This window comes from Cydia pomonella, chromosome 6 (assembly GCF_033807575.1).
Source record: "Cydia pomonella isolate Wapato2018A chromosome 6, ilCydPomo1, whole genome shotgun sequence".
In the NCBI taxonomy this organism is placed as follows: domain Eukaryota; kingdom Metazoa; phylum Arthropoda; class Insecta; order Lepidoptera; family Tortricidae; genus Cydia; species Cydia pomonella.
Window position 1 is genome coordinate 768498 of NC_084708.1, and position 24906 is coordinate 793403.

The 24906-nt window shown below is 40.6% G+C and overlaps 2 protein-coding genes across 2 annotated transcripts; one reads left to right on the forward strand and one right to left on the reverse strand.

Annotated features, from left to right (window-relative positions):
* Window positions 1-216: 216 nt before the first annotated feature.
* LOC133518678 (uncharacterized) lies at window positions 217-4370 on the forward strand. Its single transcript, XM_061852353.1, has 2 exons — window positions 217-654; window positions 1079-4370. The coding sequence occupies exons 1-2, from the start codon at window positions 643-645 to the stop codon at window positions 4298-4300; spliced, it is 3234 nt and encodes a 1077-aa protein (XP_061708337.1). The 5' UTR covers window positions 217-642; the 3' UTR covers window positions 4301-4370.
* Window positions 4371-4801: 431 nt separating this feature from the next.
* On the reverse strand, window positions 4802-24514 carry LOC133518680 (carboxypeptidase N subunit 2-like). Its single transcript, XM_061852354.1, has 3 exons — window positions 24361-24514; window positions 11176-11576; window positions 4802-6975 (listed from the first exon to the last, which is right to left on the reverse strand). Exons 2-3 carry the CDS (start codon window positions 11550-11552, stop codon window positions 5124-5126), a joined length of 2229 nt encoding a protein of 742 aa, XP_061708338.1. The 5' UTR covers window positions 11553-11576; window positions 24361-24514; the 3' UTR covers window positions 4802-5123.
* Window positions 24515-24906: the final 392 nt, after the last annotated feature.

The window sequence follows — 24906 nt, forward strand, 5'->3', positions numbered from 1 at the left end:
AAAATCAATGTTTTTTGTTTCATAAATGTATAACCGGTAATTTACCGGTTAACCGGTTAGTGGGACCTCGCGTCGGTAAATTACCGGTAATGAAAAACGCCCGGTTATTGCATTCCCTAATTAGTAGCAGGCAACCATGATGATTGCCTCCATGGTTTCATGGATTATTTCGCAAATTTATAATCTGGTTTATTTTTATTATTTATGCAGTTGAAACAAAAGTGAAATAGGACGCTAGAATATTTTGTTATGCACGAACGATTTCGCGTTCTGTTTCAATCACTAGGTATCTACTTTGATTTCTTTTGTCATCTCTTCTATACACAGTAAATCATTCGATATCTATAAAATTAAATCTATATTAGCCTTTTTTTTCTAATCGCAGCTGAACAAAACGAGCCATTGAACCACTTCAAACAGCCAAACTGACTGTTTTTTTTTCTTAAATCATGACTGGTAAGGTAACCCAATTTAAGTGTTATACAACTGAAGATCGGTGAATTTATTTATTTAATAAGTTGTGTATTTTTATTGTTTATTGATGATATAAGTGGTGAAGGAAGGAAGGAACGAGCGATATAAGCGCGAGGTGGGAGCGCGGCGCCACAGTGCATTGGGTGGTCTCAGACGGAGCGCGCCGATATGGGGAGAAAGGTACGTTCCAAAATTTGTGTTCAGTTTTCCGAAATCGACTTCCAATTTGAGATAAGATTTAATTATTATTATATTTGAAGATTAATTTTAATAATTGTTTATTGTGTAAACACATTGAATATAATATAAATTCTTTCATAATTTGAAAATATTAGAATTGAATGGTGTATTCAAAGATACGTAATTAATTCAATATTGTTCGATTTAATGAAGTGTACTGTAATTTGGAATGCTTCAGTGGCGTACTGCGTGTTCCGGATATGCATACAATCTGAATAAAGTAGGATTACGTAAACTGTGTACACACTTAAAGATTCATTAATAACATGCGCAATGTGTGATTAATTTTGGACGCTCCAGTGAACATCCGGTTCGGTCCACCGGAACTGCTGTTTCCAGATTGACATGATATTTTCTTTTTCAGGCGTTAATAGCGGTCGTGTGGCTGATAAGTGCGTGGACTGTGACAGGTTTGAAAGTTAAAGACAATGAAAGTGCCGCAAGTGCCCCGCGTTTGTACCAGAACGCTAAGGGGATATACGCGAGTGCATACGTCAGCGCGGCGCCCTACGGAGCCTTCTCCTTCCACGTGCCAACTGCCGTCCCCGCGCCTTCAGCCACGAAGCTCATCCCAGTGAAACAAGAGAGCATCGTTATACATAATTCAAATGGATTTTTGAAGGATTCGTACGGGAACAATTTTGTGGAGACGCCGACGTCGGTGGCTTATAAGACGACGTTCCCGCAGCAGTTTGTACAGCTGCAGCACCTACCGGCGCACCTGGCACAGCCCCTGTCCGCAGCCCCGAGCTACCACTTCCCGCAGGGCGCGTCGCAAGCGTTCTTCGGTCATCAGTTCCGACTGCCCTCCCTGGACGCCGTAACCTCGCCTTTGACCCGCTACGGTTCCATCCCGCACCCCTTCGTATACGCCGGCAACGTGAAGTCCCTCACCCCGGCTTCAGACCAGCAGTTCCACTTCGGCGCACCCAAAAACGCCCAGCAGGATTCCAGCAACAAGAAAGTGGTGTACGCTACCCAGGGCTACAACCAGCTTCAGAAGGAGCCTAAGTTCCAACGATTAGAAGAGAAACCTTACCACAACGAATATTATGAATCGTCTCGACAGCAGGCTTCCCCTAGCATCAAGGCGACTACTCACAATGGAAAACAAAGCCAGGTTCAGGAGGCCAAGTTCCAGCGATTAGAAGAAAAACCTTATCAAAACGAATATTATGAAGCGCCCCGACAGCAAACGGCACCCAGTATCAAGGCGAAAGTGCAGACTCCTATCACGCATACTGTGAAGACTACTCAAAATGGAAAGGATACTGTTGTCCAGATAGAAACTAAGCCGCCCCTCCCTCTTCTGGACCTCAGTCTGCTCGAGCCACTTACGTTCGCCAACCCTATCGTCCCTCAAGTGCAGCACTACTTGCCCAAAATAAACCCATTAACGTACCACGCCCTGCACCCACAAGATGCCGAGGACAAGAACGAAAAGGAATTTGTTGTTCAAAAAACCAAGTCTTACGACAGTGGTGTCGTCAAAGGCCAAGGTCAAGCTGACGAACCCAAGAAAAAGCAAAAGAAGCCCCCAAAGAAGGACGCCGATGTATACATCAACTTTGAAAGTAAATCCGAAAAGCCGAGTATAAAAGTGAAAGGTACACCCAACGACCCCGGATACTCTTACGAAATAATCTCTCCGGGTCATAAAGAAACTTTTAATCAACAAGTTATCAGTTACAACAAGGAAACGAAGAGTGACCCAGTAACGTACTCTTACGAGAAGCAAACTCAGAAAGAGCCAGTGACTTATAGTTATTCTCACAGCTCGAACGATCCCGGTCAGGCGAAGGTACAGTATGTCAAGAAAGACCCCGCACCTAGTACACATTTAGTTTACAACTTCGAGCCAGAACAAGCTAATGAACATCAGGAATCTCCTAAGCCTGCACCCGAGGAATCAGATGATTCCAACGAGTCTTCAGAATCCGATGATGATGGTCCTGCCTACGACCTCGCTCAGTACAACTCTCAACCACATCATGACACGCCTTCTCACTCTGAGCATTCCTCTCAAACACGTCAACATCATCCTTCTAATAGCGATCATCCCCATCCATCAACACATTCCCATCACTCTTCTCATAGTGATCATCCCGGTCCCTCAACTCATTCACATAAGTCTTCTCATAGCGACCATCCCCATCGATCAACACATTCCCATCACTCTTCCCATAGCGATCATCCCGGTCCTTCGACTCATTCACGTCAGTCTACTCATAGCGACCATCCCCATCCCACAACTCATTCCCATCACTCTTCACATAGCGACCATCCCCATCCCGCAACTCATTCCCATCACTCTTCACATAGCGACCATCCCCATCCCTCAACTCATTCTCACCAGTCATCCCATCCACCACCAACTCACTCATATTCATCTAGTACATCTCATCCTTCTCCTGCTTCATACCACATTCAATCTCAGCATTTGAATCCTGAGCATAGGGCACAGCTAAAAGCAAGCCCTACCCCGTCATATTGGGTGGTTAGCCACAAACCCCAACACTATACTGCTGTCGCCTCAACACCGAAGCTTCCAACTCTCCACGAGTATGTGGAAAATCTTAGATTTCTCCCATCGTACCCCAGCCCGCCTAGTGCAGCGATAAGCGTGGACCCGAGCCGACCTCCACAACAGCAGGCGCAATATTACATCCAACAAACGACACCCCGCGCCCGCTCTGAAGGCTCTGTCGTTTCCGAGCCTGTCATCTACGAGAAGTCTAAGAAAATCATAATTCAGGAAGAATCTCCCGACGAGGTTCACTCGCATCAAGAAAAGCTCACGGCCCAGATGGAAACTGTAGGCCAAAACAGAGACAGCGAGGAAGACTTCGAAAAGTCTTACAAAGCGGCCGCTTACGGCTTCCCCGCCTACGACCGAGATGACTCGGGGGAAAGTGACGAAGAGGTCTACAAACACAGTTACGGGGAGCCTCAGCATGAACATAGCGGCGAGGAGTCTGATAAACATTCGCCTTTCGAACAATACACGGAAGAGGGCGACCAGTTCCCCAAATCCTCTCGCCTGAGCTACAAGGACGACCGGGATAAAGTCCAAGAAGACTATTTTTTAGGTTACTCGCTACACAAGCCTGAAATCATGACTGATCGGTATCAGAGCAAAATCGATTACTATAAAATGTTTTTGAAAAACAAACCGGAGAAGCTGCGTGTAGCCGACGCGAAAAAAAAGGCGTCAAAATTATCTAAATACACAGTCGAACCCTCGTTTTATGATTCAGCGCCTAAACAAAAACAAAAGCAATCCGCGACATACAAGTCGGCCGCTTACAAGTCCGCGCCGGTCTTCGAGTACAATTACGATAAGGAGGCTCCTCGGGACAGCTCCGCCTTCGCGTCGCGTCCCTACCGCTACAAGAGCACGACACATTTCGTGGAGCCTCAGTTCCAGTACGGGTTCGAACCCATCGCCATCCCCAGGATAGACATCGAGCAGGAGACGATGGCGAGCAACCTGAGCCCCGAGAGCGATAAGTCCGGCACGAGAAAAAAGGTCTACAAAGAAAATTGGTACATTAAGAAAACGGCCACGTCCAGCAAACCTAGCTGATAAATAACTATTTATTCTTATTGTTAAGTTTATTTTTGTAAGTCTATTGTTAATAAAATATTGAATTAAAGTGTTTTCTTTCAATGATTAAGGTTTACCGTTGCGCAATCGCACTTTCGCCATCAATCAATATACCTATTACGTGACACAATTTTTTGTTCAATTTTCTTATTGATTGTTTGGTAAAAAAGTTTGTAAAAAATGTGTTACTTTAACCATTGACCGGAGAGAATGCAAAAAGTTTTCGATTCCGATTTGGCATGCTCTTGCTCTCGGATGGATCGCTAGCGCCTGCGCTGAGGAAACAGCCACATAAAAACGCAGTTGCATCACATAATCGCTTGAAGCAACTGAAACTGTGGTTCCTGCGCTTATTGCCAAAGACCTCGTCTTTAACATTAAGTAACCTTATAAAAAGAGTAAAATTTTATGCACCTTGCAAAATAAATCGAATATTCTGTGTTAATTTCATGGTAAATTCGAATTAAAAAGTAAAATGCGTTTATGGAAATCTAATTATTTATTAAATTAATGTAAATACTGTCCGGCAACTTAAAGTAAAGCTACGTTTACATTATTAAAAAACAAAAACATTACATTCTATCGTCTATTGTACGAGATATTAGTTCGTCTGACTAGTTGAAATTATAAATTGCTTCCTTTCGTGGACGTGCTAGAGAGACCATTTGATAATAATTGGAATAATGCAATGATACTACAAAATGAAAAGTATAAAAAATAAAGATTAAAATCAGACCCAACCCATACTACATTGTGATCTCAGGCGGATCTATCTAAATTGACCACGAGTCTAATATCTTTGCTATCTCTGCTTTCTATTTGTTTCTGTGTCCACTTCCGTGTTATTTTTTCTTTTGAACAATCTCATAGTCATTAGAAGCGTCGCGAAACCGAGACAGACAGCCAACACTCCCAAAACGATCACTCCTGTTGACACATAGCCATTCTTCTGAAACGCTTCGCCGACCAACGCGACGGGCCGAAGTATTTTGACGACAGGCTCGCAGCCTGACTCCCTGACGTACTTGGCCCATGTTCTGTTAGCGTAGGTCAGTTTCTGTGGCTTCAAGAAAGGTCGTCTTCCTGGCACAGTTCTGTTGGTAGCGATGCTCATGTTTCGCAGCTGGGTCTCGTTGTACCGACAGTACAAATGTTTCTTCTTCTTATTTCCTTTAACCACGATGTCCTTTTCGGCGCTCTTGGCTCCGATGAGCACGTCCAGGTCGCCCTTGATCATGTTCGCCCAGTCCCACATCTCAGCGATCTTGCAGTCGCAGATGAACGGATTGCCGATCAAATTCAACGAGTGCAGCTTAGGGTTGTTGACGAATACTTCCGGATCTATCGTAGTCAGGTTGTTGTTGCTCAGATTTATCCTCTCTAAGTGCTGCAATCTGTCCAAGAATAATAAACTGCCTTCAGTAGAGCTGATCTGGTTTCCGGCTAAATTCAAGTCAGTAATATTATCCGAATTCTTGAAAGAGTCGACGTTGAGTGACGTGATATTGCAATTGCTTAGATCGAGGACGGTGACATGTGCCAACGACTTGGGGAACAGCGGTCCCGAGGCCGGTATCACTAGCGGATTCCCTCCGAGCCTTATTTCTCTCAAATCCATGTAAGTGAGGTTTTTAAAGAAAGCGTTAGCGTTCAGCGGTCGTTTCAGACCACAGAATTCTAATTCGATTGTGGTTAGCTGCGTGAGATTACCGAACAGTCCCGCTTCGAGAGACATGAGGTCGTTGCCTGAAAGTACTAACCGCTTCATTGCAGTCAGATTTGAAAACGAATCGGGGGCAATGTAGGATAAATTACTGTAACCCATGTTCAGGTATTCCAGCTTCTCGAGCGGCGCGAGTAGTTTAGCAAACACGTTGACTAGAGGGTTGTGTGATATGTCCAATTCCACTAGATTATCGAAAACGTTAAAATTGTACGGAAGGCGACGTAGTCCGCAGTTGCTCAAGAATAATCTTTCTAATCTAGGCAGAGGTGCCAAAGCTTCTTCCAAATCTGGTGCGAACAAGGGATTTCCGGAAAGATACAGACTCTTCAGCCTAGTCGCATTGGCAAAAGCGTCTCCAGATATCGGCCCTATTATTTTACAGTGCGACAGATCTAATAATTCCAAGTGTTCGACGCTGCTGCCCAGCGTTGCCGCAACATCCAAGTCACGTAGCTCGTTGTCAGCCAAAATAAGTGTGACCAGGTTTGTACAATTCGAGAACGTGTCTTCAGACAGCGAAGTCAAGCCTGCTTTGCGCAAATTCAAAGACTCTAATCTCGTCAAGGAGCCCAAAAGCTCCGTAAAATCTGTGTTGGTTAGAATGTTTCCAGCGAGCTCTAAGTATTTCAGATTGACGAGATTCGAGAAGACATTTTCGGCGAGTGAAGTAAGATTGCAGTTGTTTAGCTTTAGAGTGTCCAGGCTTGTGAGGACATCGAAGACTCCAGCATCGAGAGAGTTCAAGGGGTTGTTGGACAAGTCCACGCTGGTGAGGGTGGTGATGTTGTCGAAGAACTGGGGGTTGATGCGGGTGAGCTTGCAGGAGCTGATGTCGAGAAACTGCAGTGTGCTAGATGTCAGGAAGGGGCCCTCTACGGTCGCCAGGGGGTTATCCTGTAGCTCCACGTTCAGCAAGCCGCGGGAGTCCCTGGAATTGAGAAAAATAATGTGACTAACTATAATGGCGATTTACATTTTCAAATGGCGAGTATCATTTATTTATGATATTATATTTATTTACTATGCAGGATTTTCTACTAGTGAATATTGCCTTCTACATAGTAAACGAACCATTAATTAAGGCTTCTAAAAATACCGTCACGCGTCATCCATAAGTAATTGCAAGTGTTTTCTGTGGTAACTACCTACGCTGCGAGTTTATTTACCACGCTATACATTACATACAAATAGGTATACACTACCGGATAACCACAATTACAAATCAATTTTATTAAGTTCAATTACTTCACCCACCTAATAAAATGAGATGGTATCAAGAGCTTTTAAATGAGAAACATGTACCTACTTAGATCCTTAGATGTTATTTTTACGTCTACAGGAGTCGTTTAGTTATCAAACTGTCGTATTCTAGAGAGGTTTATGGCGACATTTTTGTACATGACCCGAGATAGTTGTAAAATTTGTAGCGGTCAGCATGCGCCGAATAGTGCGTTATTATTTCGTACATCATTAGACCAACAATCCATGTAATTCAGGCAAATACAGGAAAACGGTCAAGAATCAACCATCGTCCTTCAGCCAACTTACGAACATGGAAATGGGCCTGGATGATTTCAATTTGCACCGTCCATTATCTAATATAGTTGGCAGCAATTTGCCGTGGCCACAACAAGTTCAACAATTGGACAATTTTATCATCAGCTTGTGCGCTCAGGGCTGGCTGCCGTGGGAAATGTATGGATGTATGTGTTTGGGTAAACAATGAGTCAGGTGGTAATCGATCTGTATGGCGTCAGTGTGGAGGTTGAAAGGTTAATATGATCATGAATATCATGATGTTAAGTGTAATGCGCGGGTGAGTGGTAATTGATTTGTATGGCGTCAGTTTGAAGGATAAAAGGTTAACATGGTAATACTAATAATGTTAAATTGCGGTGTGAGGGAAATTGGACATCTAATTATTTGTGTTTGTTATGTTCTTTACAATTTTCGGAGAATACGACGCGAGGTTTGAACGCACAACACTGCCACGCGCGTTGTAAATCGAATCACTTTTGGTTATCAATGTTATAATTTATTGTTGCCTTTTCTTAAAAGGTCTAGTGACCTTCTATTGTGATAATGACTTCTCACTAATATATTAGAACTTTGTAACAAATATAGAATGACATTTAGAAAACCCACTACACTCGCAATTTACTTTAAATTAACCGGCAATAAAAACAGCTTTTAACGTGACCCATATAATTTACTTTTTAATTACTTAGCAATGAATGAAGCCTTAGCTGACGTAGGTAGCCAACACGTTCATTAAAATTCACGTTCAGCCTTAAGCCTCGTTAAAAATTGCCGGCATTTAAAATGCACGGCTTCATGAAAACTTGACGCTTACCTTAAGTGGGCGGGAATGGGGGCATATTTCACACGTAGGCAACTTATATGCCCTATTTATAACATGCGGCTTAAAGTAGAGTTGGTGTGAACCCGGCCTTTGCTTAAGAGAGAAAATTAGAAAGCGAAGCTGGTTTTTTAATAAACTCTGCAGTTAAGGTTCTTTACTTCTTTTGAGACTTGAGTCGATTCCTTTTTGTGTGTGACTCTAAGGGACTCGTTCCCTTTATTAAAGACTGTGTCATTAATGAAAATATAATATGAGTACAGTTAAGATATCAAATATCGCCACGGACAAAGAGCCAAACATTAAAGTACGTAGTGTGTACATATTTTTGCCACTGTCCGTGTCGATATTTAATACCTTGACTGTACCAGATGTACTTATAGATAGCACCCCTAGAACAAATGCGCCGTGAATCCGCAGCGTATCTGTCGCACGAGATAGATTAGGCCGGCTCTTTCTAATTATGTTAGGTTACGCGTCTTAATTTTTGTAAAATGTATTGTTTAGAAAAATCGACTTTCGATAGAATGACCACAGTATGAAAAGACTCCAAATAACGCTACAGTCCAAGTGTAGTTCTAATCGTCAACCAAGCGTGGATGAATCGAAGACTCGGCCAGAGCGCGCTCCGGTTGCGTATAGTTCCGATTTCGAGGTCACATAATACTGGCGTTCAGGAAGTCGAACCAGCCGGCCTAGCCAAGGTGACAATCGCTATCGCTACGACAACGAAACGCTTTGTGTCTCTCTATCACTCTTCCATATTAGTGCGACAGTGACAGTTGCGCACGCTACGGAGCGTAAGCGATTTGCATGTTGGCTACGCGGCCTGGACGATTCGAAACCAGGAGGCCAATTCAAACTTGAATTCTGACATCAAAATGGTATCTAATTAATGTCTTTTGTAGCGCGTGAATTTCGCTCGTACTTGTCCGTACATGTATTGGCGCGAGCGAGACGCACAGATGAATGATAAAAAAATGACACTATATTTTGATGACAAAATGTAAGTTTAAGTTGGCCTCCTACGGGCTACCTTTACTATGCGAGATACATTTTTTCAGTACTTGAGGCTTAAATAAGAAAAACGGGATATCTATGTACCAGAGTTGGTAACTTTTATTGTCCACAGAAGTGACCTTTTTCTAAAATGTGTTTGACCCGCATGACCAATGCCGGATTTAGAGGTCTGGAGGCCTCGGGCAATAAAGGGGTGGAGGCCCCCTGGCCCCAAATTTTTTCCAAATAAAATGGTAAATTTACCGAATTCTCTATTGTGGGGGGCCCCTCTTTTGTGGAGGCCCGGGGCAGTAGCCCCGGTTGCCCTCCCCTAAATCCGGCCCTGCGCATGACAACCTGCGCTCCTCGTCTCATAATGGCCACACATCTCCCAAATACCTGACTAATTTGTCATTATTTTTTTATTGATACTTTATTTTTTAATTCATTGTTTCATTTCCATCTTTTTATTTTATTTTAATTTAAATTTTAATTAACATAGATTTTAAGTTCATACTAATAGCATCAATCCTAATTAAACGGTTTTTAGTTATTTATTACGTGCCAGTTTCAAAAGTCCGGAGCCCCCGTTGATCAATCAATCAATCGTCCCGTCTCCATGAACTCTAAACGATGCCTAACTGCCCTTTAAGTTCCATTATCCGACACATTGAGATGGTCGAACAAGCTCTTGTGTCCCTAAGCGCAAGCAGGTGCCAATTACACAAAAAATCCCGATGGATTGAATAGGCCCCATGGTCGGCCCATGGAGGATGGATGTATCTACTATATATAGTAGGGTCAAGGGTGTATACATAGTAGGGCCTCCAAATATTTAGGATAAGAATAAACGTGTAGTTATGTTACACGTTAGTCAAGTTACTGAACCAAAGAATCCATTTTAAAGGTACTGGATCACCGTCAGCTGTAGGCCCACTATTGCTTGGTAAGCTATTGGATATGTTGCTGAGAAATTGAGACAACCACGTTGCTGAGAATGCTGAGGTAAGCATTTAACGACACACTTACCTACGTCAGAGAGATTTGGAACTGGGTTAAACATTTTTTAAACACGTTCGCATTTTCCTTTCCAGACCAAACTCATTAAATGTTAAAGACTGCTAAATTATTAATGTACCGGAGAACAATTTAGTGTTGGTACTACAGTCACGTCAATTCTAAAAATATCGATACGGACAAAGTGCCATAAATATATATACACTACCTTAATATATAAGCAATAAGATCGTGTGTTAAATATGTGTGGTACTTTGATTTTCAGACGTGACTGTATCCTGAAATACGCAGTTTTACTAAATGTTGGCAGAGATTTTTTTTTGTGATATAGTATAGAGGGTTTGAGATTTATGGCGACAAAACGGAAATTGGGCTCTAGACTAGAGGTTTTGATGAATTCATGCCTTGGAACAGTTGGAACCTTCGCAACATTCAATATCCTTTTTGATTCACTCGATACGCTTGCTCTAGTCTCAATATTAGCCCTAGTTCACAAGTGTATCAATCTCTATATGGAATGGACCCCAACCCCCGAAGTCGTCCCAAGGGTGTCTAAATTTGAAAACAAAAAAAATATATAAACAAAAAGAATTGAATTTTGATTACCTAGGGTCATTGAGCGCCATTGATTACATGAGGGGTCTTTGAAGATTTTTTTTTTAAAACGTATAAATTCCGCGAAAAAAAACGTGAAGTTTATCCAACCTAGCTAAGGTTTACAAACTTAAGTAAATATATAAACAATCAACTTACAAAAACGCCTCAGGATCGATATAGCTGATATTATTTCCGGAAAGATCCACATCAATCAGATACTCCAACCCGGCGAACGCTTCTCTCGTAATCTTCGTCAATCTATTATTCGCAATCTGCAGTCTCCTCATCTTAATATCCTTCGGGAAAGGCTTTAGATCAGTAATATTGTTCTCATTCAAGTCTAATATATACACGCTCATGCTCAGTTCATCGTAGGGGATTTCTGTGAGGTTGCTTTCGGAGCAGTCCGTGACCCAGTTGATTCTGAAGTAGTGACAGTCACACTCGTCGGGGCACTCCAGCTCGAAGCTGTCGCCGTTGAAGGCGGCGGCCATGCCGATGGTGAGGAGGATCGGTAGCGGTAGGCGCGCCATTTTGTTAGTGAAGTCCCATATTCACTGGAACAGAAGATGTAGTTGTTAGAAAAATTACTACTTACACAAAGACAGTTTTGAGTCGTTACTCCTACATTTGCACTATAGATAGAATTATAAGACAAACGGCTGTCGGTTCTTCAATCTTTTATCTCCATTCCGATCTGCCGGATTTTGAAAAAAATTAAGACAATTTTTTTGATATATTTTTTAAACATTGTCTAAAAAAACACATTTTTCGTTACTCGATTGCTGTGAAGGATTTTACATGTACGAAATATACACATTTGAGTTCGTCTTTGACGTCTCTTAAAACTGGTCAGAGATTTTAATTTTAAACGAATTAACACAAAAGTTATGGCCAGTAAACCAGTTTTTTTGCCTAAAATTGTTCCAAGTTGATGCCAAATATCTCGAAGACAGTCTACTTTGAAGTAAATATGGTATACTATATTGCTTACAGCCGTTGCTGTTAATATGATAAGCTACAGAAAACATTAGAAAACTAATCGATGCAGATCGAAGGTCATTGGCGTTTGGGAGCCCCTTAAGCAGAGACTAACGATAGCACAATATTTCAATTTCAATTTATTCAACATTCTATGTCATGTTCATTACAAAAGATGTTAGTAACAGGTAGTAGGTACATGACACCCTGATAGGGCACAAAATGTTAACAGGTAAGTAGGTACTTACAACTCTAATGAAAATTATTAATCTATTAACTACATGCTACAAAAAAAATGGTATGTCAAACAAAAATTAAATTAACTTAAGTAGTATATAGAATGCGATGTCATATTATGTTAGTATTAACAATTATTGTTATAATATTTTAGGGTCAACGAAAAATTATACATTCGGACGAGGGTGAGACTTGCACTCGCGACTCCGGGATGCCAACCCGCCGCTCTAAATACTATGCTATTATATGTGAAGTGTTGCCGTTAGTATTGAACCTTTTTGTAATAACTACTAAGAAAATTTAAACAAGTATGGACTACATACTTATATGTCTGTAGGTGTCTCTACCAGCAGGACCACAATTGCAGGGATCAATGTACCAATTACGGCGCTTCAGTATAAGGGCTTATATTACCCACGCGTGTATATCACATGACATGAATGATGAATTGATGACTGACCGGGACATTAGGGCTCATTCAGACGGTAGGTACGAGAACTCGCATGCGAGTTTCATTCCATTGCGGTAAAAATCACATGCGAGGTCGCGTGCCGTCTATATCAGCCCTTATTTGTATCTCTCATGTCTGTTTGTCAATGTAAAAGGATTGCAGATGACTTTAGCACGTGTCGAATAGAACCGATTCAGGCAATCGAAAGGACTGCACAAAGTGTGTAGGATAGATATACTATGTTTGTCACGTGAATCGTGTTTATATGATACTCGTATTTCCGGTAAGTTCCGGTCGGATTTCCTTTATTTCGGACGCATTATGACCGGTTCAATTAATGAATACTGCGTATGTTTGTGTGCAGCCAAGCGGTAAGGTACCTAAGTGGTGCCTCGCGTGTAAAATAGATGATACAAATTTCCTTTTTTGGCGCTACTTGTTAAATTAAACCGTCGGAATCGTCCACCGAGAGTTCCGAACTAATTTACCTTTTTTTTACAAATTTATAGTTTTCAGATTTTTCTTTACTTGTTGTGGAAGGTCGGGAAGTACCCTATAAATTTTGATTCCCTTGTGAGTGTCAAAATATACGTTTTTTGCGACCTGAACGACCGTATCTTTTTGTTACGTTAACATTTTCACAGCTCCAAAGGGGCTGTAGACCTAGTACCTACGAGTATATGGTTTCAACTCGACACGTATTCCCGGAGATAAAGGGTCTTGACAGACAGACGGACGGAAGGACAACTAAGTGATCCTAAAAGGGTTCTTTTTCTTTCCTTTTCAGGTACGTAACCTTAAAAAACTGACTCGCACTTGGCTGATTTTTTCCCAATCCGAGTCACGCTAGACCGTAGACTTCTTAATCTTACGGATTTTCCTATGAACTGTAGGTAGGTAAAGAACTATTTTCTGTCATAGGGACCATCCGGGCCATCATTCGACGCGAGAGGTGTAATACAATTTTATGATATGCCTGGAGACACTAATAATCTAATGATAATTAATGATCTAAGCTATAACTTTGCACAACGACGTGCAAAGATCCCTACAACAAAGACAGAACAAAGTGTTGAAACGTGATATTTTCATAGGATTTCACGTTTATTTCGTCTCTGTATCTTCTTCCTCGCGTTTCCCGGCATTTTGCCACGGCTCATAGGAGCCTGGGGTCCGCTTGACAACTAATCCCAAGATTTGGCGTAGGCACTAGTTTTTACGAAAGCGACTGCCATCTGACCTTCCAACCCAGAGGATAAACTAGGCCTTGTTGGGATTAGTCCGGTTTCCTCACGATGTTTTCCTTCACCGAAAAGCGACTGGTAAATATCAAATGATATTTCGTACATGAGTTCCGAAAAACTCATTGGTACGAGCCGGGGTTCCGTCTCTGTATATGGCGACACTTCCACCACTTTGTCACTGGAAACTCTGTGCAGAGTTAGTGTCAGACCAAGATAAGTTGGCAGCGATTTAGACAGCCCAAACAATGCAAGTGTTATTTTAACGCCATACTTCTAGGAAATTATGACGTTTACTTAACACTTGCACACGCTGGGCTATCAAAATCGATGCCAACTTAGCTTGGTCTGACTCTAGCTGTAACCAGCACCACAATATTTTTTTCAGAAATTAACGTGGCCCATGTAAAAATATTTTGAGCTTTGCGACGAGGCGGTGTGTTGTTAGTGGTACTTTTACGGTCTTACCTAATCTGTTTACAGCTCAATGTGTTAGCCGTGTGTCGACTGTCGATAATTGGATCGACAAACGTAGAGCATGTGCGAGCAATGCCTTGCATTATTTACACACCGTACCAACGTTGACACAATTAAGTAGTTATTCTTAAACCTTATTGCAACGTGATAAAGTCTATTAATGCTCAGTAACGTGCTTCTTTAGTAATGACCGTCAAGGTAAGCATCAAGTAAGCATTAAATCGCAAATATTTGCCTTGGCGTAAACAGCAATTAGTACGGTCAAATTAACTCAAATTTCACTAAAGTCAGGAACTAATTCTAAGGACTAATAAAATCACTACGGATTGTTTTGTATAGGCTAAAAATCGAACTTTATAAAATCGTTACTAAATTCACCCCCCCGGAAAGGGGTGAAATCGGCTGAAAATAATGTAATGGTTGTAACTAAGAAGAGGAAAAAGGTGTACTCGGTGCAATTTGGCGTACGTTTTACAACACTTATATCTAAATTCGCACGTGTTATTTATGTTAATTTAAGCTACGGAACAGGTAAAAAAAAAACAACATACAAAAAAATCTATTTTGGCCATTGCGGGTCTGGGGAAAGTAATGTACTCGGTGCAAATTAAGTAAATAATTAGAAAAAATATCTAAATCCAATGTCAAATTCGCACCAGGGTGCGACACCCGGAAAGTAGTTTTTCATGTTTTACTGTCGTTGTACTTCGGGGGAAATTTTAATACTATTGGAAATTAATGCAATCATATTCATTTGATTTTGTTTACATTCGCACCCCATAAAAAATTGGCATTTTTATACGGAACATGCAGTTTTGTAATCAAGTACCAAAAACGTAAAGCAATAAATACACAGAAGCGACAAGCGCGTGATTAGTGGCAAGAGAAGGAACGCGCGTAGATGCACCGACGAAGCACGGCTCTTGAGGCACGAGTAGTGACATGTACGTACTGCAAAAATAGTATGTTTTTTTTCTTTTATACTACGTCGGTGGCAAACAAGCATACGGCCCGCCTGATGGTAAGCAGTATCCGTAACCTATGTACGCCTGCAACTCCAGAGAAGTTACATGCGCGTTGCCGACCCTAACCCCCTCCCGCCCCTCGTTGAGCTCTGGCAACCTTACTCACCGGCAGGAACAAAACACTATGAGTAGGGTCTAGTGTTATTTGGCTGCGATTTTCTGTAAAGTGGAGGTACTTCCCCAGTTGGGCTCTGCTCTAGATCTGGAATGACATCCGCTGTGCTGTGCCCTACCACACAGAGCGAGATGACATTCACAATGCCCATACCTCTCGTAAAAGGTTTCTGAGTATGCAGACAGACAGTCAACAAATTAAATACAGGTACGCTCAATGTTTGTTAAATTCGAAAAATCGCGTTTTTCCATATACTTACGAAAACGTTAGACTACTTAGTTCACTCAATGATTGTTTAAAACAATAGTTCCGTTTTAATGCCAGAAGAAAGATTTGTGCTCGTTGCCCGTCAAAAGTGTCAAACAAACTGTCTCAGAACAATTGCTGCGCGTAGGGTTTGAGATCCGGATATCCGAAATATCCGGATATCCGTCAATTATAAGATCCGGATCTAGCGGGTCATAAGATCCGGATATTACGGATCCGTTTAATATGGTTATTGACCTATAACCGAAACAATTTTGTCATGAAGGGCATAGTGACAAGTGATAAAAATAGAACCATGCTGCCACCGCAGATCGAAAAGAAAAGACCTACCTAAAGTAATCGGGAAGAGGAGATAGATGTTCGAATCCAAAATGCCCTAAGATGCTCAGCAGCGCTCCGAGTTCTAGTATCCAAGCTGATCAGTACACTGTCCATGATTCAAGTCTATAAGACAATAATTAGATTTTGATGAATGGCATCGGTAAGTATTACACTTGGACTCCGAATCAGAAAAAAAAGAACAAGTTCTTAGTTAAGAAGACGAAATTCTGGCGGAATATTCTGGGACCTATCAGAGATGAAGATAGAGAAGATGAAAGCGTAGGAAAAATAGGGAGCTAGAGTAGCTAGTTGCGGCACCCAATATAATTAGCGAGATTATAGCCGCACGACTTCGCAGACTTGGTCACTTGGAGTGGACGGGAGAGAATCGGGCTGTGAGAAGATAGGAGCGATGTAGCCCTAAAACGCCCTTGGAGTATCCAACTAGCGTGGAGTGGTGCAGAATAGAGCAGAGTGACGTTGTACTTGTGTCAAAGGCCAAGATTCTTTTTGGGTCACTGATCCAGTGAAGTAAGTAAGTATTGCTTTCATAGTTAGTATTTCATGACGAATGAACACGAGGTGAGGCATTGGATGTATTTCCAACTATGCACCAGCTAATCCAGATATAAACCCTCCTTATTAAGTACGGTGTTAGAGATAACATTATGTTAGCTATTATAATAATCAAGTAATCATTTAAAATTGGTTGGGATAATATCATTGTATTAAAACATAGTTAAAAACGTTATTTCTGTGTTATCTAAATCCGTTTATTCGGATATTTATTTTGGCGGATATTCGAATAATTAGAATATCACAATATTCTAATTGCAAACCCTACATATAGTAGTGACACCCAGTAGTGACACAAATAGGTAATGTAAATACTGCGAGGAGGATCTTGTTTAGGAAATAATCGGACAGACAGACGGACATGACGAATCTATAAGGGTTCCGTTTTTTGCCATTTGGCTACGGAACCCTAAAAACAGAGCGATCGAGTATATTCCTTCAACAGGATGCTCTCTTACAGCATATAAAAAGGGCTTAACAGACCCACATTGGGACCAATTTACCTGAATAGCGACCCACAAATGCTAGATTCTTGCAACTAGGCTTGGCGAAAGAAAAATGATGGACCAGCGTACACCTCTTTGTAGAAAACCCTTCCTGATGCTAGTCTCAGCTGCAAGGAGCTATTGTCTTGCAAGTGCAAAGAACGCTGTACAGGGTGTGGGTGAGTCAAACACGGATTTAAATACACTATGCTTTGCGCATGCGAAGGTGCATGCTCTGGGACAAAATATCACGTAAAAAATTTTTTTGTTTAATTTGTGTGTAACTTTAATTAGCTAGATCCGGAGTAAATTACAATAAAACGATCTCAGTATTCTTAATTTTGATAATAATACTTTTATCGAAAATATTACTTTACTATAAATATCGTTCAGCAAGTTACCTTTACTTAAACATCATTTGCCTTGCAAATTGTATTGAAACAGCCATCCGACTCTTGGTGGTGTCATCCGGTATGGAACAAAAATAGTGTAATTTGCTTGTTTATAAACCGATTTTCAAAATTTTAATGGAATTTAATAGCTTACTAATGTAGCATTCATATCTTGATACAATGTTTTCCTGTAAAGTTACTAGTAAAGTTGATGAAAACAAAAAACGGATTTTTTTTCGGGAAAATTTAAATAAAACTTAAAATTTCTCGCAAACTATGGTACTTACAAGGTCAAATGTATAAACGATAATGTAGCGCATTTAATTTTGCTTTTTATGACACCCCACACAAGCTTACATGTGATATACTTTCTGTGGTATACGCAATATTCTGAACACGGCACCGGCCATTTTGATGACGTCATAACTGGTGACTTAACCACGTTAGAAACTGTCTCCCGATGGTTTTTTTGTCAAAATAACATGCTTAACAACATACTAAAATATGGTGCTGGTTTCATCTAAGGCACCTTTTGGGCCCTATATGACCCTAAGGGAAGCGCCTTCATACCTACTCGTATAACATTTTTTGATACAATCTAACACATTTGAATAAGTAGTCGATAAAGCGGTCAAACACCGATAGATTATTAATATGTTGTAACATGACATCACTATTTTTGATCTCACATAGACAATTTACGCACAAACTTGCATTTCATTTTTGGTCGCACTTTTGAAGTTTGACAGTCGTTCTTGATATCCTATTTCTATGTATCCGGATCCGAAAAATTGTCGGATATTACAAACCCTAGCTGCGCGCTGCGCTATCTCCCCGCCCCGCGCGCCCCGCGCCGTGTGCGGCAACCACCTTCGCTTGCAGTTCGTTGCGATTAATTCTATTTACTTTTTGACAAACTTCCGGTAAAAAAAATCTATTTTTTATTTAGTGCAAATGTAGTGTCTTTAGATAAGTACCGTTTTTAAAATTTTCACGTCTCTCTTAATTTCCCCCGAAGCACAATGTACAAAATAATTAAAAATACATGTTCCATAATTTGCCCAGGCGTGCAAAGTTAACTGAATGTTTATAATGCTTTAAAAAGCTTAACTTGAGATTGCACCAACCGACTGACTTATCCTCGAGCCGTTTATTATACATTGCACATCTTTTTAATTAAGATATACTATGCACCAAGGTGTTCTCTATACACTACTTAGCTTGAACCCAATAGCTTTTAATTTACTCCAAAATTACGGCACTTTATAGTTTATACATAAAATTTAACGGTCTTCCGTACATAATAGAAACGGTGCAACTCGGGGGAAATAATCTAGTTGCGCCATCTAACGAATCCAAAAAAAGCACGACTACACAACTTACTTCCATACTTTTCGTTAACTTGACTATACTAAATGTTTTGTAGGGTATGATCATAACGATGGGACGATTTGTGAATCTTTTTTGGTTACAATAAGGTTTGCTATTTATGTGGCTTATTGTTTTGTATGGAGTTATCGTTCTTCTCCTAGTGAGTATTATACATATTCTTTGATGCGTAGTGTGTAAATTGCGTAATCCGTTTATGGCGTTTTACCTGATGAAATGCTACATCCAAAGTTTCATGATTTGTTATTGCTAGCATAAAAAGGTAATGCCCTCATTTGTTTACATGTTCATGCGACCAGCTGACGTTGATACCACCGGGATATAACTGGCTGACGTTTTTTTTTTAATTAACAATGCTGAACTATCATCTGACAAAGTATCAAACGGGAGGCGATGACAATTTTTTTTACGTGTTTCGGTGACTGCCATTCCTCAACCCACCAACGGAGCGGCAGCTGACGTCCACGAGGGTTCATTTTCGCCCGGGAGGCGATTGGTCATGGAAATCTGTTCCTGGTTCGCGGTCTATTTGGTCGCTTTGACTGGCACTATATTTGATGTTGACTGTACAAGCAAATATACATGTTTTTGTCGGATTTTCGGGAGTGCAATCCTCAATGTTTAAAAATAGTGGAGCCGAGTTAGGGTTTACAGTCAAACCACGCCTTCGCTTCGCTCCTTCTTCGCCTCTGTCTCTTTCAGACCATCGTACTAGTACTATTAGTATTTGTTAACATTTAATCGCCAGCCCTGATTTACACACACACACATTAGTAACAGAAAAAGGGCGCAGCCGCCATTGTTGTGATCGTAAACGTAATGGCTCCCATCCTGCGCCGGCGCGCGCTAGAACGTTCTAGAATTAATGGCTGTTGACCGGTCTGGACCCTTCCATTGGTATCTTTGGTATCAAGAGTTGTTTGGATCCACATATAGGATTTAATATAAAAAACTTTATTCGAAAACAGACTTTACAGAGTAGGTAGGTACCTAGACTTATTTAGCCATAGAGACTATACATCTCTGTGGTATTGTAGTAATTATTTATTTTAAGATTATTATAATGTAATGTTTACCCAGGTGTTGGCTCTTGTATTTATAAGTGTTGTTATGTATTTTTCATGTCACTATATGATGTTACTATAAATGTTGTATTGACTTGTAAAAGAGCCCTTGAGGCCTACTTGCAGAATACATTTTTGAATTTTGATTTTTTCTGAAAGCGGTAAGTCATTCGGCGCTGCGTTGTCCCAGCTTTTTGCTACGGATCGTGGGAGCCTGGGGTATTTTTGGCAACATATCCAAAGAATTGGCATAGGCTTTCGTAAAAACTAGTGTTTTTACGAAAGCGAATTTTAACCCTTTGACCTAACCTCCGAACCTAGAGGGAAAACTGGGCCCTGGGACTCAGCTGGGAGTAGTCCGATTTCCTCACGATGATTCCGTTCACCGGAAAGCGACTGGTAAATATCAAATGATAACTATATCGTACCTACACACAAGTTCCGAAAAACTAATGGTAATCGTCAGCGTCTCCACTCAGTTTGATGATAAGGTACATTTATAAACTCTTATATCATGTGAACCAGTTGCAATTGACCATGTATATATGCTCATGGCATGATCGATGACAGATTTACTTTCAAACTTTCACTCGGTGCAGCAAATGAACTGCATGTATTCCGGCTGGACATACAAACAGGAGGAGTATGGATGCACCTCAATTTATGTACCTAAAGACAAAATATAGACGAGTACAAATAAACAACATTCACCCGTATTTTGCAAAGCTTATAAGACCATTCAAATACAGATCTTATAATACAGCTCTATTGTATTAACAGGTAAATAGTTCTACTTTCATCGAGTTGTGTTATGATTGACGTCACACAAGGGAAGTACAAAGAACTACGTAGGTCAGATGACTCACGCCAGTCGCATGATGCATTTCGCGAAATAAGACCAAGAAAATTGCTAAGAGAATGCGTCACATTGTCTTCCTTGTTGGGAGCTAACAGACGTATGTGAAATGAGACTCATATGTGATGTGACATACATACTAGGAAAACAACAATTCTGAATTGGTGTAGTTGAAATTGTCCTTCCGCCTAAAAGTCGAATTAATAACAGCATGTTAATGTTAGTAAAGTGCAATTAAGAACAGCATATAGACTATAGGTACTACTTCATTACCCGGACTATAAATCGCAAAAATTTGCGTAGGTTATATCGGCTGTTCCAGATTTCCGACTTTTGGTAATTATGGGCTAAACGGTGGCTTCATACATGGCTTCGTAGATCGAATATAAATGCATATTATGCCGGCTATACACGTAATATATCGTAGCGATAATGTGGCAAACCGATTTCCGCAGATTTATCGATCGTGTGTATGACAAATCGTTGTAGATTATCGTGCATCGGTGGAAGTTTCAATTTATATTGAACCTTCGAATTATCTGCACAATCTGAAATCGATACGATATATAGTTACGTGTTTGTTGTCATTAGAGTATGCCTAAACGTCGAAAAAAAATCCTGTTTAATAGGTCACCATGTCTATAACTGACCTATAGTTGTGCCTATAGTGGAGTCCAAACGGGATGATCAAATCGACCGATTTAACCAGAAAGTAAATTGGCGTCAATCTCCAATTCAATCACCAATTTTAGTTTTATGGCGATAGGTATTTGAGCGATTTAAATAAATAAAAAATGCCCCAAATGCGAATACTATCGTCACAAATTGGTATTCGCCTCCTCCGTTTTATTGGTAATATCTGTCATAATCGGCGGTTGAAATACGAGTACTCGAAATCAGTGAGCCAAATTGATGTTTGCGTCCGCACGCCCTGATTTGATCGGACAATTTAGTCAGATTGGCGAAAAATTGTCCCGTCTGGACTAGCTTTATACCTTTATAATTTACAACCAACATACAATATTATTATCATACCAAAGATGCGATCTACGCCGTTTTAGAAAGATCTACGCATGGCACGAGCCAAGCTGTGGGTTGAGGTCGAGGTTCGCAACCGCCAAGTTGATTGTGCTCATTTTATTGGGGCAAGACTTCCTCATTTCGCGATGTTAGATTATGTTGAGATTGTAATGGGATGTCTAGACTGGAGAGTTCTATAATGGGGCCAATGTTTTAGCGTTTCAACTGCCTTAATTTCGTGTTAGTTTAGTACCTATAATCAATTTAATTTGATGGCATTTCTGGAGACAAGTCCTATGTGATATCCAGTATCTAACCAAAAAAGGTCAAAATCCATGGCCAAAATAGGGACAAATCTGTAAAAATGTATCTTCGAAATGATCGGACTAAAAGTTACCTTATTTCGAGATACAAATGGTTAGTTTTAATTCATTAAATGCACTGTTTGCACTTATATTTTCATTGTTTATGTGGCCTTACTTTTATGGGTTATGGCGGGCATAGGAAAGACAATTAGCACTGAAATCTTACATGTACCTATACCTAAGAACTTAAGAACATACTGTTTACTTGTTAAAAATGTAGGTACTAGGAAAACTCGCCCAGTGTAAATTCCGAGACAAACATACGAGCCAAAAGATGACAGAATATTTAATCAGAACTAAGGGCCTATCGCAAATGTCCGCAAACCACTTCGTTCGTTCGTCTATTTGCCTGTTTCACTCGAATACACAAGAGCGATAAAGAAATTGCGATTTTCGAGTTGGTTTGCTATAACTAGGGTTGCCATACGTCCCGTATATATTTCGTACGTAAGTTCCTAAAAACTCAATGGTACGAGCCGGGTTTGAATTGAACCCGCGACCTCCGAATTGCAAGTCGCTCTTACCGCTAGGCCACCAGCTTCACTAAACTAAATTAATTACTAGCTTAAATCTAAAATAGGCCCTTGAGGCACTGGACCAAGCATGCTGGCGGCATTACCTCGTAACGTAATGCTGATACTTTGTGCGAGGAAGCCGGCAGCTCTTCGGTCAAAAAAGGTATTCTACATATTCCTTGAGTTCATACATGCGGGACAGTCAACCCTGCCCCAGCCCACGCAAGGCAAGACAGTTATCTAATTAAAGCGTAGCGCAGTTAAAGTAAACAGTAGATTAATGAACTGCGGGTGTCTGCAATTAACTTAGAAATAGAAATAGAAATAGAATGTCTTTCAGGCCATTGTTACCCGATTACGCAGAATAAGGTTTTTTGCGTACGTAGACTAATTAGCCCCTAGGGCACAGGTGCTTACCTAGTTTAGGGATCAATTTGACCACCCCATACTGTCATGTTTGTACAAACTCTTGTGTACTGTGTTGTTTATATAACGTGCTCTTATGTACAATAAAGTTATATTTATTATTATCTCAGCGAGCGAAAAAATAATAATAATACACAGTTAGTATTTCTGTTTGTGCACTGTTGGTGATGCGATCAAGTTTTCTATACTACCTAATTGCTACCGTATTTTGATGGAGTAGTCATACCTACTATATCAATAAAAATGTGACACATCACATGCAACAGATGTGCAAGTTGCGCAAATTTATCAAAAAAAAAAAACTTAAATTTCTCGGAAATTTCAGGAAAGTTTTACAGGAAACGAAATAATGTATTACCAAGTTTAAGTTTCGCTTCGGACAGTGTCCGACAGCACATCAGTAAATATGGAACAGAACACTAACTGGACCAAAACCGTTGGGCAATGGCCTGAAGGCTTACCGCGAACCACGTTCGACGTGTTACCTCCCTGTCACACTTACGTACGAATTTACAAGTGCGACAGAGAGGCAACACGTCGAACGTGGTTCGCGGTAGGCCCTCTGTACTTAGAAGAGGGCCAAACTAGCCCAATGCGGTTTGGAGACTTCAAACACCTTTTGTATTCGGAATAAAGGTTTGCCAGGCTTTCTCTCGATGTTTTCTTTCACTGAAGAGCAACTGATAAAAATGTAATAAGTAATAATTATTCGTACATAAATAGAAACACTCATTGACATGAGCCGGGACTCGAACCAAAACCTCCAGTTTGGAAAGCACACACCCATTTGCCGGCTACTTTACCGGTAAAACATTACACTCATCTGCTGTAGTCGGCTAATAAATAATATATACCTATTACTCAAAAGCTAAACAAACGATGTACTTATATTCTTGTTGTTAAAACGAGTGACAACAATACTCAGTAATCAGATGCTAATCACAGTAACCACAACACAATAATTTGCATAAAAACTGCCACTGACCCACAAAAGTCACGTACACAATCAAAACAAATTTTAAAAATACCTAATAAATAATTTGTGCGCAGACTACCCTGAGGTACTCCTCAATTTGTGAGCGCGTTCCAAATCGGTAAAATCCGGTGCATTTTTTTAAATAAAGTAAAGCTCACTTACATGACGTGCTGGCCACTGCCGCGCCAGTTGGGTACTGAAGCGGAGGCAGACTAGTGATGTGTTGAATCGATATGTTTCTTATGTGTTTTTATGAGGCACGTGGGTTGCAGAAGTGAGGTAGCTAAGTATTGTAAGAGGACGCAGTTTGACTACTTACTATTACTTATTTGTGCAAGTTGCATTGTATCATATGACTTGAGATATCGGAGATGGTTAGGCAGGGATGACGATTTTAAACTTTGACTTCAAAAAACGGAGGAGGTTATTATCAATTTGACCGCATTTTAGGGTTCCGTACATCAAAAAAAAAACGGAAACCTTAAAGGATCACTTTGTTGTCCGTCCGTCCGGCTGTCTGTCAAGAACTTTTATCTCGGGAACGCGTAGAGGGTCGAGTTTAAATTAAAACCATATACTCGGGTCCACAGTCCCTTGAAGCTGTGAAAAAATCAAACTTCTAAGTGAGGAAATGCCGCCAGCATCCTTGGTACAATGTCTCAAGGGCCTATTTTAGATATAAGCTAGTTATAGTAATCATCTGTATAT